Source organism: Netta rufina (genome assembly GCF_964035555.1).
Source record: "Netta rufina genome assembly, chromosome: 3".
In the NCBI taxonomy this organism is placed as follows: Eukaryota; Metazoa; Chordata; class Aves; order Anseriformes; family Anatidae; genus Netta; species Netta rufina.
Window position 1 is genome coordinate 119,858,253 of NC_140125.1, and position 18,178 is coordinate 119,876,430.

The window sequence follows — 18,178 nt, forward strand, 5'->3', positions numbered from 1 at the left end:
CCAGAGTATCTTTCATCTTAGCAGAACAGAAGCTTATCTGCCTGGTGTTGGGGAAACAACAGCAATGTTGCCTGAGTCACAGGCTGTGCCTGGTGAAGAACAGCTGCTTTTGAGTCCTTTGCAAGGACCCAGTTTTATTTTTTTTTTCAGCTTTTGCTAGAAAAGACTTTCTTCATTGACCTCACCGTGTAAAGAAATGAGCATGAAGGTCCTGCATCCATTCTCACTTAGGCTGTCCAAAAGAAAACTTAACTGCCTTGCAGACTGCTTAGATAGCGAGGTGCTGGAGCAATGACTTTGTATTTTTTGGAAAGTTCAGCAGCTGGTGCAATGACTCCTTCCTGCCTTTGGATCTCCAGGTGGGATCTCCTGTTTCCAAGCTGGATTCAGAATGTTTTCCTGGTGTGTTTCTCAGCCTGGTTTCCTGTTGCTGCTGCTCCTGAACTGGTGCTATATCCTCTTTTTCTTCTGGGTACGTCATCTCTGCAGAGTTCACCAAGACTTTTGACCATGCACATAAAACCCTTGTGCAGATCCCTGCTGTGGTTGCTGGACCTCAGGGGTGCTGAGCTTGCCTGTGTGTCGCTCAGACACCTCGGGGCACATCCCACGGCCTGAGCTGCTCTGTGATGCTTTCCCAGTGAATGATGGAAGTTGCCCTGCCCGTGGGCAGTGAGGGGCTTGTGGAAAACAAGCTAAAACTACCAGACACCTGGGTGATGTAAACTGTATCCCCCCTACACAGGGAGTGGTTTACCACCAAGGTTACTGTGATCCTTCAGCTTTAACCTACAGCCCCTACCAAATCAGCTGGACTGTGAAGGAAGCACCACAGCATTGGAGGGAAAAGCCTTTAACAAGTGGAAAAAAGGAAGCTCAGGGAGAATGCTTGAAGAAAAGCCTTGCTAGTGCTGTACTGAAGGCAGAACTTCTTCCTCTTGTTTAGCAAGGCAAGTCCATCCTGTCAATCATGTTAGTGAGAACGTGTTAGTGAGAACGAAATCAAATCCCACACTCTGGATTACAGCATTGCACATGACTCCTGTGGGAAGCTGACACTAGTTTAATTATTTAAGGGAATGTAAATCATGAGCTTTTCTTTGTCTTTTCTACAATTAAGGAAGTATCCAGTAAAACATAAGGAATCGCAGTTTTTAAGGGTAAAGGGACTGAATGCACAGCAACTGCAACTCATTGCCTTATCATATCCCAGACTGGGAGAAAGCTAGAGCTTCCCATACACTAGGATGAGCCATGGTACACCCATGAATTAATTCTCTGATTGACAAGGATTAGGAGAAGCCTTCCACTCCGTGAGCAGATTATTCTGTACTGTGTCACTTGAGGATTTCAGGAATTTTGGCACAAGAGACACAGATGTTGGACACTGTCAAGACCAGGCACTGGGCACAACACACCACGGATCTGAACTGAAGGGACGGCTTTTGCCAGCAAATTCTGCCCCTTGGGTACTTGCTCAAACACCACATAAATCCCAGCTCCCAAGCAATGATTAGTGCATCTCCCTCTCCCTGTTTTTGTCCTTTCATTTTTCTACTTGCTCTGTATGCCTGGAAGAGGCAGCTCATCTCAACCAAAATAACGGCCTGAGAGCTTGGTAAGTCTAAGCAGGTCACCTCTGAAATGATTAGCTGAAATGGGAACTTGCAGGTGGCAACTATCTCTTACATCATCAGTTACACAAGAGACTGACTAATTTCAATTAAGAAAGCTAACTTCTGGGCATCTGAAATCAGGTAGGGTAAATCCCACCCAAAACATTCATCGACACCCATTCCCTGGTATGGCAAATCTCTCCTCACAAACCTCTTCCCATAGAAAATCGAGTTAAATGGATTGCTTCGTGGATGTTTATGGCTTCTGAAGTCCAAACTGTTGCTCCCACTTCCTTTTTGTCCGAGGCACTGCGTAGTTTCCCAGGCAGCAGTTCAGTGCTAGGTCTTTGTACCAAACAGCAAGTGGCTATGCTAGGAAATGATGTAACCCTGCATCAATGGCTTTTCTTTTCTCATACTCACTGGAAGGGTAATGTTCCCAGGGTCTGCCTAGGCTTGGAGCTGAGTGCTCAGGCATTACTGCAGATGCTGTGCCTTTGCTGCAGCAAATCAAGCAGCTTGAGTGCTCAGTGTACATCTTAAGGCTCAGGCTTCTCCAATTTGCAATGCTTTTGTATTTATGATGCCACGAAATAATGAACAGCAACATTGTCAAGGAAACTGCCGAGCCAAGCAGTCAATCCGTGAAGTAACAGCAGACCTGTAAAACGCCTTGATGTAACTTCTACCAATTATAGTATTAGAATAAAATACATGCACTTGCAACACACCTTATAAACATTCCTGAGGTTGCAGAATAGGTCAGAATCTGAAACAGAAAAAGAGGGAGAGACACACTCCCAGCCATCTGCCTCTGCCTCTGCGCTGCTGGCTGGCCTCAGGCAAGCTGTATCACCTTCCGCGCCCTGGGCTGCTGATCTGCACGGGCAGATGGTTATTTACCCACCTTATAACACGCCTCGAGATGTGTGGATAAGGAATTGCTACACAACTACAGAGGAAGGTTGTTATGCCTGCGCCGTTCCTTGTAGATGCTCATTTCCCTGCACTGCTTGGTATTTCCAGATCCTGTACAACTCTGATTAGCCGTAGCGTTTGATTAAAGAAATGAAAGTACCTTTTAAACCCCACAGGCCAATGAATCAGCACTGCTGCATCTGAATTCCACCAGTACAAGCAAGATCAGAATGTGAGCCCTAGGCTACAGCCCTGCTCAGATGTGGTGAACAAACCCAAACATGCCAGCCTCCTCTTACCCAAGGTTTACCATCCACTTCTGCCAAAATCTCCACCTGAATTTACCTCATGTTCCTTGCTGGGAGCAATGGCAGAGTTTGGTACTGTAGTTTGGCTTTTTAGCCCGAATGAAGCTTTCCTAATTATTCTTCTGAGCTAAAGACAGAGCTTTGTTTGGGAGAAGGACTATGCGTAGCTGAAGATGATAGGAGCTGCAGGTGGGAACACAGATTAAAAACGAGGATTTTTGGAGACATCCAACTCGTGTGGCAGCCCCTGAGAAGGAAGATGAGCAAACGTGACCGCTGCCGGGGAAATGAGAGCAGAGAGCTGAGTCCCAGCAGCACCACGAGGGTTGTAACAGGTTAAGAGACGGCTACAGAAAGCACGGAGACCTTGCGGCAAATGGAAAGTAGCTGATGATAGTAGCTAAGCGTAAGATAAAAAGTTGCTGTAATAGGTGGATGAAGCTGATAACAGGTGGAGAGCACAGCTCAGCTCACGTAACAAAGGGACGGGGAGGTGAGCAGTCAGTGTGTGGGGCTGTGTTGGTGGGCGTATGTGCTAAGAGAAGGGAAAAGGGTATGAAAATCAGCTTGAAATCAATTGCCTTGTCCCAGCTGGCACACTTGCACTGCCTTACTGTGTGTCTAGCACAGACATCCTACCTCTCATGTGCTCGTGTCCTCTTTTAGGGGATGAACTCAAACAACAGACACATCCCAGGCCTCCTCCAGATGGGTGCACCCCAAATAATTCAGGATAACGAACTGCTTTCATGTCCCAAACAGCCTAAAGCATGGACTGGGCAAGCAGACAAACTCTGCCAGTACAATCACATCTGAAATATCTCCTGGTGTGCAGCAGCTGCTGCAGTAGGTCTGAGAAAGGTGAGGGCAGGAGGTGCACGCCTGGATAGATGCTTTCTAACCATTTGCGCAGCCCATATCCTGAGCACAACCACTCTCCAAACCACTCATAAATTGCTGGTTGGCACAGGATGCCTGGGAGACCCCCTGGGAGGTAAAACCACTGCTACAGACAGGTCCAGGCATCGCAGGGCACTCCCAGCACAACTGGGGGAAGGAAACTGAATTTGGCTCTCCAAAAAGGCCTGGAGGCACCAAGAGAGAGACAGCAACGGGAGCAGATGGTCTGAGCTGCGTTTTCAACCTGTTCCATCCTGGGATCTTGCTTTGAACGGGCAGGAGGCTGCCAAACCCACCACGGGGAGGGCAGGATGGTCTCACACACATACACTCTGCTACAATCTGCCTGCAAGACTGCGCACGCTGACCTCCGGCACCAGGGCAGGCTCTGCTTGCTTCATAAACCAACCCACGCAGTGCTAAGAGCCGACCCGCAGCAGTTTCCACGTGCCCTCATTTCTTCCTGCAGTTCTTGTTGCCTGCTCAGTCCCCAGATGTGCACCAGTTGTGATGCCAAAAATCTTCAGGTCAGCCCCGAATCACGAGGTTTTCAAATAAAGATTTTTACCAACCCATAAATCACAACTGCCAGTGTCTTTCTCTCCTCATTTTTTTTTCCCCTTTTTTTCTCTTAGGTGGCCTGTTTCTTGCTGCCTGTTCCCTCCTTCTCTGCAAAACTGTTTTCTCTGCTCAGCAGCAGGTTCCCCTAACTCACAGAGGGATCCTCCAGAACCTGCTGGCTGAGCAGGAGGCCATGGGTAAGGAGATGCAGGAGTTGGCAGGCACCAGCGAGGCTCTGGCTAACTGCAAGAACAACAACAACAAAAAAAAAACAAAAAAAAAAAAAAAAAAAAAAACAAAACTGATAGATACAGATTAAGATACCAGGGGTTTAGAGTAAGAAAAGGGAGATGTAGATTAGACATTAGGAAGAAATTCTTTATTGTGAGGGTGCTGAGGCACTGAACAGGCTGCCCCCAGGAGCTGTGGGTGCCCCATCCCTGGCAGTGCCCAAGGCCAGGCTGGATGGGGCTGGGGGCAGCCTGGGCTGCTGTGAGGTGTCCCTGCCTGTGGCAGGAGGCTGGAATTATTTGTTTTTTTAAGGTTCCTGCCAACCCAAACCATTCTAGGATTCTCTGATAGTTCCTCAGGTGAGACAATTCAGCTGTGGAAGTCCTTGCTTCAAGAAATGGCAGATGTTGAAGCTCACGTGGGCTCCAGAAGTGACTGGATGTTCATGGAAGGATTTTGTAAGAAATCCAAGGGCTGTACCAGCTGGAAGAGGCACAGGGCTGTCCCACATCGTTAGCCACATGCCTAAAGACAGAGGTGCTTGGGGGAGAGCTGCCAGAGGTTTGGAGCTCTCACTGAAACCAGCTCTGGAGGTGACCAACAGTCCAGCAGCTGGGGAGGTCTCCTTGGGGCCACAAGGCACCACATTCCCTGCTGAATCATAGAATCACAGACCCATTAGGGTTGGAAAAGCCCTCCAAGGTCTGGTCCAGCCATCCCCTACCACCAATGTCACCACCAAACCCTGTCCCCAAGCACCACGTCCAACCTCTCCTTGAACACCCCCAGGGACGGGGACTCCACCACCTCCCTGGGCAACCCGTCCCAATCCGTGACTGCTCTTTCTGAGGAGACTTGGGGCTTTTGGTCAGATCTGAACATTTTCTTTATTATCGGGATTTGGCGTTTAAATGCTTTGCTACCACCTAGCGCCGGAGGGGAAGAAGGGCCGGGGGGGAGCCAGGGCCTGGCGGCTCTGGGGGCAAGCGGCTGTGTTGCGGCTTGTGGTGGTGGGGCATTCGGGCACCTGAAATTTCACTCAAACCACTAAAATATCAACAAAACTGAGTGAAATGTGACGAAAACAAAACGAAATGTGAATAAAAGGGAGGAAAATTTCCAACGAAAAGCAAAACGCTTTACGGCAGCGCTGCCGGCCGGGCGACGCTTTCGCGACCGGGCGGCCTCGCTTGGTGGCAGCGGCTGGGGCCGTGAGGGAGCCATGGGGCGGCGGCGGGCAGGTACCGGGGGTGTCCTTATCCGTGTCGTTATCGGTGTCGTTATCTGTGCTGGTATCGTTATCGGGATCGGGATCGGTCAGATCGGGCCGCCCGGGGAGCTGCGGGTTCCCCCCTGGCAGCGCCCAAGGCCGGGCTGGATGGGGCTGGGGGCAGCCGGGGCTGGGGGCTGGGGCCGTGCCCATGGAAAGGGGCTGGGATTTGATGAAATTTGGGGTCAGATCGCTTAATAGCAATGTTTCTCTTCTCCCAAAGCTGGTACAGAATAAATATAAACAAAATATCCAGGGTGCACAGCACAAAACTTCGCTGTGGCCCTCAGGGGGGAAGCTCCAAGGAGCTGCCTGCTGCACTGAACCCCCTGCGTGTGTCTGAGGAGCAGAGGTTATGGGGTTATCTCCTCAAAAGGTTATTATATCAAAGGTTATTATCTTATTAAAGGTTATTATCCTCTGGGGTTATACCTGGCTGCTCTGCTGTCCCCCAGAGGATGTGTTTTGTTCCTTGCCACGTGTGCTGGCAGCATCAGATTAACCTGCTGATGGCGTTGAGCTTCCACTAACTGTTTGTTGGTGGCTGTCGTGCACATCACTTTGATGGAAGACCATAGAGTTTGACCTAAAAGACAAAAAAAAATGATGATAGGAGGCAATGACTGTCACTTGTTGCCAGTCAGGAGTGATGCGCAGTGGCAAAATGTCCTTTGGATGGAACAGCGCCCTGAAATTGTGGGGAATATGAAAAATGAGGCACCCGGATTGTCACAGGTGACAAAGCAGTGGGTATACACGTGGTTTGTTTTGTTTCTATTTCAGGAGATCTCAGCCATGCAGAACTGATGATGATGACAATAGCTGACATCATAAAACAATTAATTGAAGCTTACGAACAGGGAAAAGACGTGAATCTGAACAAGTAAGTCACTGTGGGATGACACTGAGGAGCTGGTCCACCAGTGTTGATCATGTCCTGTACAGTTGTTTATGTTTGGCCTTTAGTTTACAATGTTTTATTTTCACAGTCTACTGTCATTTCTCTCGCCATTTTCTGATAATAACCATCGTAGAATCATCACAGAATGGCTCGGGTTGGAAGGGACCTCAAAGACCACCCAGTTCCAGCCCCCCTGCCATGGGCAGGGCCACCTCCCTCTAGATCAGGTTGCTCAAAGCCACATCCAACCTGACCTTGAACACCTCCTGTTAGAAATATCTTTGGTTCTCACAATGGGGCAACCCCAACCTCTCTGGGCAACCCGTGCCAGTGCCTCACTGCCCTCTGAGTGAAGAATTTCCTCCTAACCTCTAATCTAAATTTCCCCTCTTTTCATTTAAAACCATTCTCCCTTGTCCTGTTGTTACCTGATGGAGTAAAGAGTCCCTTTTCATCTTTTTTATAAGTACTGTCAGGGAAAATAGAGATTAATTTATAGATTATGGTTACATCGGACATTTTAACAGCATGCTGTGAATGAAGTCGCTGTTTACAGAAACTTCTTCCTTCTGTACCTTTGTGGAATAATAAAAACCGAACTTCTCCCAGCGTATTTCGGTTACATATGTAATTGTAAACATTGTGCTGACACTGGAAATAATTTATGTAAATGTTTCAGAAATGAACTGAGAGCTTGCATACATAGATTAATTGGATGGAAGTCTTAGGAAAAGACTTCAATCACTGGAAATGGGTGAGACAGCCTCTGGGCACCTCTGACAATGTTTTGGCAAAACCACATTTGGAAGTAAAACGTACAGAAACTCAAAACACTGGCAGTTGTTGCTTGTTGACTTTATTTGGAGTTTATTTTCTGTGTCTTAAATACCCAGAGCAGCTGTTGCAAGGAATTACTGTATTAAATAAGGTACCTGGAAAGGCAAATGGGGCGAACCCACCTGGATCCCCTCAAGCAGAACCGAAGCAGTGTGATGGAGCTGCTGTGGGAATGGGTACAAAAGTCCGGATAGGGTCATTAATTGGAGATATTTCTGCTTTCAGGCTGAAAACCAAGACTTCAGCCAAGTATGGGCTCTCGGCGCAGCCACGTCTGGTCGACATCATCGCTGCTGTTCCGCCGCAGTACCGCAAGGTGCTGGTGCCAAAGCTGAAGGCCAAGCCCATAAGGACTGCGAGTGGGGTAAGCACGTCGTCGTTCTCCCCATCTGCCACCATCCTCCCCTTGCTCTCACTGATAATTTATCATGGATTTAGTTATTTTCAAAGAGAAGGACATTCAGTGTCTAGAAACTTAAATGAAGATGTGCTGGCTGCACTGCCAGGTTCCAGGTTGTCTTCTCTGACATGCCTGCAGGGCTGTTATTTGCAAAACATTTGGGGGAAGAGGACGAGGTGTAGAGGTTTTGTTGCAGGGTAGCATATCTAGCTTTTTAGTTGCTGTAGAAACACTGCAGCTGAATCTGCAGGCCCTCTTGATGAACAAAGGGGAAATGTTAGGATTTAACATGTTTCTTGAAAAGGTATTTCAAGCTGAAAATGATAATAAAGGTATCGGTGGCATTCAGCTGTGTTTTTTTAAGCTTCCCTACTGTATATATAGCATGCTTAAACCAAAAAAAAAAAAGCACACACCAACAAACCAACCACCAGAAACCAAGATCCCAGAAGTGTTCAATTTTCATAACTATAAAAAAAATCTTAATTTCGTTACTTTCTTTTTTTCTGGCTGTAGAATGTTTAATTAAACTCTTAGTGCAACCAGAATTTCTGAAAACTGGCAACGTGCTTTCCAAGGTGGGAGCCCCAAAGCAGTAAACTCTAGAAAATCTTCAGTGTGTATCTCTTTTCTTCCCCTTACTCTCGTGAAAGGGGAAGGTGGCATCTTGTGTTGAGCCTACATTTGATGTGTGAAGAGCTGCGTGAGACCAGCCTGGAAAAAAGACTCAGCTCAGGTGGAGGGAGGAAGCTATTTTTATTTTCCTTCTTTTATGTCTTTTTGTTTCTCTTCGGCTCCCCCTTTTCATCTTCCAGATGGTGTTCAGGGTGCTTTTTGGCACATTCTCACCCTTGCACTGTCTTAGATGTGTGCTAGCTGGTCCTGGTGAATACCTGTGTGCCAGTCAGCGTGACTTTTTGGCAGGGTGGTTAATCAGATTCGATAGGACACCTGGGTCTTTATAGCTCACTGCCAGTTTGTTCTGAATTGCAAAAATAATAATAGGATCCCTGTTTCTTGATACATTTGTTATCTTCGTTTTCTCAAGAGTTAAAGCACAGATATTTGAGGTGGCAGACTAAGCAGAAAACATCTTTAAATAGTGTCTTGCAGATGCACATTTTTACATAGCCATCCAAGATGCATTTTATTTTTGTAACTTCAGAAGCAATTACTGTAATTTCTCTCCGCTGTAATTCTGCTTTTTACAGATTGCTGTCGTGGCCGTGATGTGTAAACCACACAGGTGTCCACACATTAACTTTACAGGCAACATATGTGTGTAAGTATGACTCAGGTGACCTAAAAGAGGGCTCTTTTCTAATATTATTTGTATAATTTTGTATAAATTGCAGCAGCACCGTGTTAGGGACAGACTACTTTTCTGCACAAGTGCAGAGTTGCAGATTGCCAACACCTACACATTACACTACAAATTCTACTTGTTTGCAGTTCTTCTTTAAGCAGAAAACCTTCTTCTTTGATGGGTTAAACCCCACTTACCTTAGTAAATAGAAACTTTTGTGAATACAGTAATTAGGAGAATGTATTAACGATCAGATACAAGTTGTATTACTGGCATGGTGCATGCATGTGTTGTGCATGTGAGAGTAGACTGGGTACGTACCAAGACAGGAGAAGACAATTGCAGAAAAGAAGGAGGGTTGAATCTAAAAAGTTTGAAAACTGCTGAACTGAAACCCACCTGAGGAGGTGCAGGTGTTGTCTACGAAAAACTTGCTTGGTGTTGGCTCTGCCCGGCTCTGGAACGAAATGAGAGCACAGATGGGAAGCCTCTAGCTGCCAAGAGCTTGCGGTATTAAGGGAATAGCTTCAGAGTTTTATTTTAATTGAGAAAGCCAAGCTCAGTTTACCTTGAAGTATATTGCTTCTGTTTGCTTTAAGAGTCTGAGCTCCTGAAATCGCATGCTTTTTGTTTTCCCTGAGCGTATCAGCTCATCTGTTTAAAAACATCGCTCCTCTTCTCCACCTTGTCACATCGGACACATCAGCCTGTTTCTCTACCAGCTGCCTCGCAGAGCGAGCTGGCTCCATGCTTGTTTTTGGAGGAGCAGCTATTGTGTTTGAGATGTTCCAGGTAATTATGTACGTGAAATCTCTTCAATTGGATTGCACAACTTTCGCCAGCCAGTTAATTTGGCCATGGTAATTTGGTAATTAATTTTATAATGGTGACAGATGATTTGGGTTGAGCTTGCAGGGCAGGCGATGAGGAAGCCAATCAGTTATGCAGGGAACAAAATGTGTCCTCTGATTTGAGAGAGATGGCATTATCTTAGTCTCTGTGCATCGAAGATCTGCACCGTAACAGTGTGCTGACTGCTCCTTTACCACGTTCAGTGCATGCAGCTCGAGCTGACGGGGCTGCCAACCTCCCCTGTCAGGTCATATTTGAACACACAGTGACTGTAGGTTGGCCATTAACCCTCAGAAGAAAGCTGAGGGTACTGCAGAATAAATTTGTATTCCATTAAATCACTGCCATGTACCAGTCCTCTCCTCGCTAGCAGTCGTGCAGGAATTGTCATTTAACACCAGCCATACAGTTAACCAACATAGATGGACTGTGTTCTTCTCAAGTAGCCCTAGAACGCTGCTTAAAATGCAAGTATTTATTAAATAGCATTTTCCTAAGTTCAGAAGACAAACCTAGGTAAGCTTTCTCACCATCAAGACGGTTAAATTCAATAAGCACATGGAAAATAAATGCAGATTGTGTAACTGGACGATGTCCATATTTTGTCTTTCCTTGCCAAGCAAAAAATATTTTGCATCAGAGACAATTTTTTGGATGGAACTTTTTGAAAAGCGTTGAAACCGTTTATGGCTGTAAAATTCCTCTTTCTACAGTCTAATTATCAGCATGTAACAATCAGCCCAGAACTGTAGGGCAGCTCCCTACAATAATGCCATGTTCCAGAACTATGTTCACAGTTTGTTTTGCCTCTGTTTAGTCTTGTCAATTTGTTTAATGTCGTAATTTGACAGATCTGAGTTGTTTTTTGACTTCTTTTTCATTAAAACCAAGTGATCTGTTTTGTAGTTCTCTGTATACGTAACATTTGTACGTGCATAGCCTCAGTTCCTCTCGGTGTTAACGGATATCAGAGAACTCTGACCAGTTCTGAGCCAGCTTTAGTCCTGGTAGCATTAAGGTGCCATAGTGGCTGAGCCAGTAAGGGCTTCCTCTTGTGGATTTCTCTTTTTGTGGATTTGTATTTGTGGATTTGAGAGCTCTCCAATGGCAGGAGAGCTGCTGATGTGCTGCTGTGGTCAGCTTGGGTGGAATTTGTGTTCCCCTGCCTCTCTAATGAGGGATGGGGGAGTCAGAGCAGTGTCTGCTCAACCTGCACCCCCTTCTATATCCATTACTTGGGCAGATTAATTGCTATAATTGCATGAGCCTGATGCCTGTTTTCTGTCTTTTGATATTTGCAGGTACTGCCCAGGTGGGCCTGATTCTGACTTTGAGTATTCAACGCAGTCTTACACTGGATATGAGGTATTAATTACTTCTCTCTGCCATCAAGCATTCCCTACACCCTGTAAGATTGGATTCGGCTGCTCTTTAATTCTACAAATTCACCCATGCTGCAAGAATAAGAAACAAAAGCAGACTTAGCAAATTATGAGATCCAAAGCAGCTCAACTAGAAGACTGGAAATTCTTCTGATTTTTTTTTTTTTGTAGCAGTTGTTTCTTTTTCCTCACCTTGCAGCTGTTCATAGTGTTACACATGTAATTCCCTGTGATTCTGAGCAGGACAAGTGCAGCTTCTGTGCTGGGGCTGCATGACCTGCTGGTGTGGGAGCAGCTGTTAATTTGAATTTCCAGCTGTGGAAAGTGATGAGTGAGTAAGAGCAGGTGAAGGTGACATTGCTGATTCCCAGGGGACGCTGCTGCATGCGCTTCGTTTAAATGAATACTGGCTGCAAGAGTTATCAATCTGTGTCAAAATTTTCCTAACTAAACAGTCCAGAGCAACGTAGATGTCTGCTTGTTCTCAGGAAGGGTTTCAGGGAAGGGTACAAAGAAGACAGAGCTGTACCCCTCCTCAAGCTGCCTACTGGAAGGATGAGAGGCAACAGGCACGCCTCAGAACATGGAAAATTGTCACTTACTGTAAGAAAAGAATGTTAAACGTGAGGGCCATCAAACGCTTCAGTAGGGGTCCAGAGAGGTTTTGGCTTCTCAGTCCTTAGAGAGACTCAAATATTGACTGGACAGTGACCTGAGCATCATGCTCAAGCTGGACCTGCTTTCAGTCCTGCCCAACCTACAGGAAAAAAGCCCCTTATTTACCTGTTAGTGCCTCTGATATTACAGCCATGCCCTTAGAATATCCTGATCTGAGGGTATGTCTCTGCATCTGCAGTGATATCTCACTAAATACATGTCACAGAAATAGCTCCCTCGTGTCTGCTGACAGCATAACAGCAGCAGATCTCACTGTGACTGAATTATTGTCACTAGTTTTCACAAAAAACTCATGGCCATTGCACCGATGTAAAGTAGGAAAACAAGGTAAAATACATTCCAGATTAATTTGGTAAATGGTGAGGTGACATTCTTTTCATGGGGATAAAAATATATATATAATAAATAAAATAATACATTTATATAGCAATATAAAAAGTAATTTGGGGGTGTCAAATGAAAGACTACATTAACTTAAAGAATATTTGAAGTTTAAACTGAGCTCTACAGGACACTCCTTGGGTAACTTGTGCAAGTAAAGAGAAACTAAAATGAAGAGGACAGAAAAAAGTGGAATTTTGAAAAACATTTCTTTAGTGATTTTTGCAGTGTTTTTATTCTGAATCTTCAGAGATTCTTTCCATCCTGTTGTAGTGCACTTGAAAAATTGTGTTCTTTTTCTCATATTGCCATCTCAGTGGGCTAAAAATGTTTTTTCTTTTTGTTATTTTTACAAAATTAAGGAGCCAAATTAAATTTACAAGTAGATGGGCTCTCTAGTTGTGAGTTTGAAGACTTCAGGGTTGAGTTTTTATAAAAATAAAGCACCCGTTTCAGTGCTAAAAGTTAACTTTTGTTCTTTTTCACTGTCTTTAATTGTGTTAACTGTTTTTTTTTTACATCTCTTTGTGTTTTTTAGCCAACATCCATGAGGGCCATTCGGGCTAGGTATGACCCCTATCTCCAGACAAGACACAGAGTGGAACAGGTAGAGTGGAAGGGGTGTGTGTTGTGTTTGTGATGCAAATAATACTGATTTAAATTGCCTGAACTGGTGAAACTGAGGAGTGGAAGGGGTTGTGGTGAAACACTCTTCGTGTGAGGGTGGCTGAGCACTGACACAGGTTGCCCAGAGAGGTTGTGGAGTCTCTGTCCTTGTAGATACTCGCTGCCTGCCTGGACACAGTGACAAACAAATTGCTGTAGTTGACGCTGCTCTGAGCAGAGAGGTTGGGCTACGTGACCTCCACAGGTCCCTTCTGCCCTCAGTTTTTCCATGATTCTGTAATTCTAAGTTAGCCTGACTCGATCCCCGTGGAGGAATTATTTTTAAACCTTTTAATTTTCTAACTGTCATTTCCACTAAATAAATGACAAGTTTTGCAACTCTTCTGAGATGTTATCTTTTCTGAAGGGTACTTAATTACTGATAGGAGGCCCTATTACAACAAAATCGTAGAGATTTTTGGCAACTGCCAGTTCTTGATAATTGCTTACATTTAGAATTTATTACTGAAATAGTGTCTTTACTACCAAAATGATGTTTTTGGCCTTCACTGGAAAACTGAAAGATGTGATTTCATTCTTAGTCCTACTCTGCTTTTACTGGTTTCCTGTTTATCTCCAAACCCAGTGGAAAATTCTCTGTGGATTCGGTGTAGCCCTTTTCTCCCACAAGCTTTTAAGGATGGTTCTGCATGGATTGAAGCAGAAGTGAAGAAACTTTTCTTACTGGCCATATCTATGTTAGCTTCAAATTGGAACCTGTCTAACTATGTTGGCAAGCTGCTGTGCTCAAATTACTCTGCTTTGTCACAAAAATCTGCACTGGGCACGGTGTCTGTACTGTGTTCTTGCAGTAGAGAAATAATCCCTGGGTTTTGGAGGGGGATTATGAGAAATCTGTACAAAAGCATTAATAGTTTGTCATTTATAGAGGATAGGACAAGTGATGAAGGAACTATTAGGTGTAGGAGTGCCAGGGTTTTCAGGAAGGTCTTTCAGCTAAGTCACTGATAACTTTTCCCCGGTGCTTTTACAGCTGAAGCAGCTGGGCCACAGCGTGGATAAAGTGGAGTTCATTGTGATGGGAGGAACCTTCATGGCCCTGCCTGAAGACTACCGAGATTACTTCATCCGAAACCTTCACGACGCCTTGTCAGGTCACACTTCCAATAACGTAGCAGAAGCTGTCAGGTAAGTGTTTGATTTTCTTTAATGTAATCACTTAAAAGTATTCTCCAGCTGCTGTAAGAAGAGCAAACACTGAATATTCCTGTCTCATTTTCTTGAAAGGCAGCGTTTATCCAGTTACACATATTTAAGCACAGATTATTTCTAGCTCAACCTCCAGCATTACTGTGCACGCTGCATAGCGCCGTGGTTTATCTGGTTTAGGAAATGCTAAGCTTTTCCTAATTTTTTTGGTGTTCTGTCTGGACTTCTACCTTTTCTGCTTCGTCACCTTGATTTGGAGTTGTGACGAATCCCATTGCCGTGGGATTTATTGCCTTTAGCTGGGAAGGGGAACTGATCCTGGTTTGGAGGAAAGCCAGACGTCAGCTCCCGTAAGGGATGACTCACCCCGACAGCGTCAGTGCTCAGGAGCTCTGAGCCCCTTGCGGTCTCCAACGCAGTTACCCTTGCAGTATTTCGGAGTGACAGGGAGATGTTCTTCTTCTCCTTGTACCGTTGGTGAGCTGAAAATCAGTGATTTTGTAATTACATGTGCTTTGGTTCATTAAATCCACAACTTTCCAGGTACGTTTTGTAGGGTGAAACTGAGAAGAAAACCTGGCAAGATTTGGTATTTTAGAGATGTTAAAACTAGGCAACTGTCCCTCTCACAGTTTGTCACCTTGTTGTCATAGTTCAGTGCAGTGGATTTTCCTTGATCCCACTGTCATCCACTAAAGAAAGCAGTTTTAAAGCTGGTTAGGACCAGCCCTTGTCTAGCTTCATGTCCACCATCATATTTTAAAGCTGTAATTTCATTTGGTTTTCCTCTGGAGGGCAGCAAACGCTTCTACTCTCTTTTTTCTTTTTTTTTTTCCCCTTGTCATTCGAAGACCAGACAAAAAGTGCAGTGCTGCTCTTTGCACGAGCAACAATCAAGGCAATAAACCAGCTAACAAGTTGCAGGAAAAAAAAAAGCTTTTCTTTTGCTCTAGCACGCCGCTTATGAGCACGTAAGGACACCCAGCTTGTTCTGGAAGAAGGGTGGAGTTTGCAGGTTTCTGCTCAATTTGGTGCCGCGCTCGTTTGGGCGTCAGGTGCTTCAGGACGTGGCTGTTCCGCGTCTTCTGCTGCGGGTGCCTTGCTAATTTTACTGGAGACAAAATTGCTTTTCGAGTAGTCTGTCCTTGGCTCTGCAGATTACCGAGGAAACTAATTACGACACAGACTGTGTCACCAAGTAATTTTAAGAGCATGCGAAAACGAAGTGGCTGAAGTCAGTGTGCTGCCTTGCAAGCACACAAATGGAGCAGTGTGAGAAAACCCGCATGTGTTTTTTTTTTTAAATAATGTGGTTTTTTTTCCAGCAGATAAATAAAGCGATACGTATTTTTAACATAAAATTCATGTTAAATGCTTGGTAAATGGAAGTATGTGGGAGTTATTCATGTTGCATTTTCTAAATATTCCAGAGGCAAGAAAATTGTGTTCGAGATGAATCAGACCTTTTTACTTTTTATGCTGCTTGCATAGAGCTGTTGTACTGTGTCACTGCAGTGCTGTTTAGAGATGGTCAATGACACTTGGAAGGAATAAATTCAACTTTGCATGCTTCTCTTTGTACTTGAGGACTCAGCTTTTCTCCCTCATTACTTCCATTAACAGAAGCCATGCTACGTGGGGAATATTGACGGTATTTTGTTTTGTGTTGTACTGTTTTATTTGTTTTATATTGTACTGCATTTGGCTGTAACCTGGGATCTGGTCTCTCTCACCCCTTGTTTTTAATGGAACCATGGCAGCTTTGAGAGTTTTCTTTCTCATGAAAATGATTAGTTAACTTTAGATCTTGTACAGTGATCCCTTTCTTCAGGAAAAGGACCTTCAGCCAGGATACTTTTCTTTGAAGCCTTTCTGTGCAAGTCCTTTGATTAAACCGGTGCAGCATCTATCTGTAAAGGCTTCAGTCCACCTAACTGTGAACCCAGCATTTCCCCCCTTAGTCCAGGCATTTCTTTATCCTAAACTTGAGCTCCAGTTCCATGTCTGATGCTGTCTTTCCAGTGGCAGAGGTAAGCTGACCTTTACTGTCTAAATCACGCAGCATCAGAGGGCTCCTCCTCTTGACATAATCTGGACTTTTTCTTCATCTTGACCATCTCAACCACTGTAGCTTCTGGTCCCAGTTCATCAGGTAAGCGGGATGTGACCCTTTGAAGGTTCATCCTACAACTGTGGCCTGCCTCACAGGTCTCTACTGTTCCTCACAAAGCCAGCACTGCAAGTCTGACCGAAGGAGTAACATCCTCAAACTCTGTTGGCCCTTGGACTGCTGCTGCTGATCTGAGTTGGCACCTGGCTTGTTTAGAGATTTAGGGTCTTACGGTCAGTCTGGCCACGTGGTGGATCACACAGCTGCACAGCCAGCAGTGCCTGGATGGCAGAAGTGACATAGGACTGGAGCAGTTTGCCACAGGAAGGTGGGATGCTGCTCCAGCCAGCTGCTGTGGAAGAAATAAACGTGAAACTGTGTCTTTATGGTCAGTGGAGAGAGCAGGATCTTCACGGGATGGCTCAGAGCATCTAAGCTAGACTGCTGCTTTAAACTGTTTCTAGGTAAATCAGGGCAGCTAACTTGGGAGGTGTGAAGATCTCCCTTCATATCTGTACTTACACAGCACTAGGAAGATCATTTATGAATGAATTCACCTGAAGTGGGTTCAGATTTTTTTTTTAATGATGCCTAAATAAAGCATGAGTGCAGAAGTGACCCTATTTATGCACAGGAACCGGTCAACCAAAAATGCAATTTAGAAAAGATAAACAGAGCAACTCCTAGGCTTTCGTGGTAACTGCTGCGAGTGGAGGAAGGAAGCAACTTCCCCCAGAAAGTGTTGCTGCTGCTTAATATTTCTGCAGCACCTTCCTATTGAGGTAATAAACACTTCTTAGACTATTCAGACAGAAGGCTTTGCTGGAGGCGCTTTGGTATGCTTGAGAAAGAAGTTGGCTGACGAATGAGCAAAGAATAGCAGAGCCAGAGGGGATTTTTGTTTTGCAGAGCGTGTGTGACAAGACCAAGAAGTTCTAATTTTTATGTGCCAAGAACACCACTTAGGAGATTTCAGTGCATTTCTGGATGTCTATCAGCACGAGGTTGTGGACTTGGTGATAAGCTTGCCTTCTTTACGAGGGGAGTTGTAGTTCCTGCTAAAGAAATGCTGTAAACCAGATATTTTTTGGTCGCTACAGAAATGCAGCTTCCTCTGGGAGTTGTTCCCATCCAGTCAAAGCGTTGACTTGACCACTAATTGCGGCTGCCTTTGCTCTTTAGTGAGGACAAGGCAAACATGAACCGAGAAGGTGTGAAATACACATGCAAATCAAAGTGACTTCTCCCCATCATTTTGCTCCTCTCACCTGACCCGTGAGTCATTGGAGGTGCTGGGCATATTTAACTGCAGCAGTGACTCACCACATAACCCAAGGGCTGAGCACCTCGTTCTCCGAGCCAGGAGCTGACTTTTAATTAGTGATTGAGGCCCCACGAGAACTCGCCTGTGTTCAGAAAGGCAAGTGTCAGGGAGGTCTCCTGAGTCTACGCACCCGGGAGCTCCTTGGACTGCACCTTCAGGCTTGCCTTTTCTCAGAATATTTAGAAATAACACAGGGAATATTTGTAAAATTTTATCACATGGGGTTTATTCCGATGGTCGGTTGTGTCACCGCGTTCTGAACGACAAGGGGAGAAGAGAATAAAACCGCTGGGGTCTCATGGTCTGCAATTTGAGCACCTTGTCTACCTGGTATTTCTGTAGCAGTTTGGGTTTACAGCAGACACCA

General features: G+C 45.1%; 1 protein-coding gene across 1 annotated transcript in view; it reads left to right on the forward strand.

Moving 5' to 3' along the window:
• The first annotated feature begins 5,714 nt into the window (after positions 1 to 5,714).
• The window catches only part of ELP3 (elongator acetyltransferase complex subunit 3), an 81,847-nt gene continuing 69,383 nt past the window's right edge, over positions 5,715 to 18,178 (forward strand). Inside the window, exons 1-7 of the mRNA XM_084283640.1 lie at positions 5,715 to 5,775; positions 6,588 to 6,687; positions 7,768 to 7,906; positions 9,154 to 9,224; positions 11,402 to 11,465; positions 13,080 to 13,148; positions 14,202 to 14,356. Of these exons, the coding sequence (XP_084139766.1) occupies positions 5,757 to 5,775; positions 6,588 to 6,687; positions 7,768 to 7,906; positions 9,154 to 9,224; positions 11,402 to 11,465; positions 13,080 to 13,148; positions 14,202 to 14,356 (617 nt within the window). The 5' untranslated portion in view covers positions 5,715 to 5,756. The remainder of the gene's footprint in view (positions 5,776 to 6,587; positions 6,688 to 7,767; positions 7,907 to 9,153; positions 9,225 to 11,401; positions 11,466 to 13,079; positions 13,149 to 14,201; positions 14,357 to 18,178) is intronic.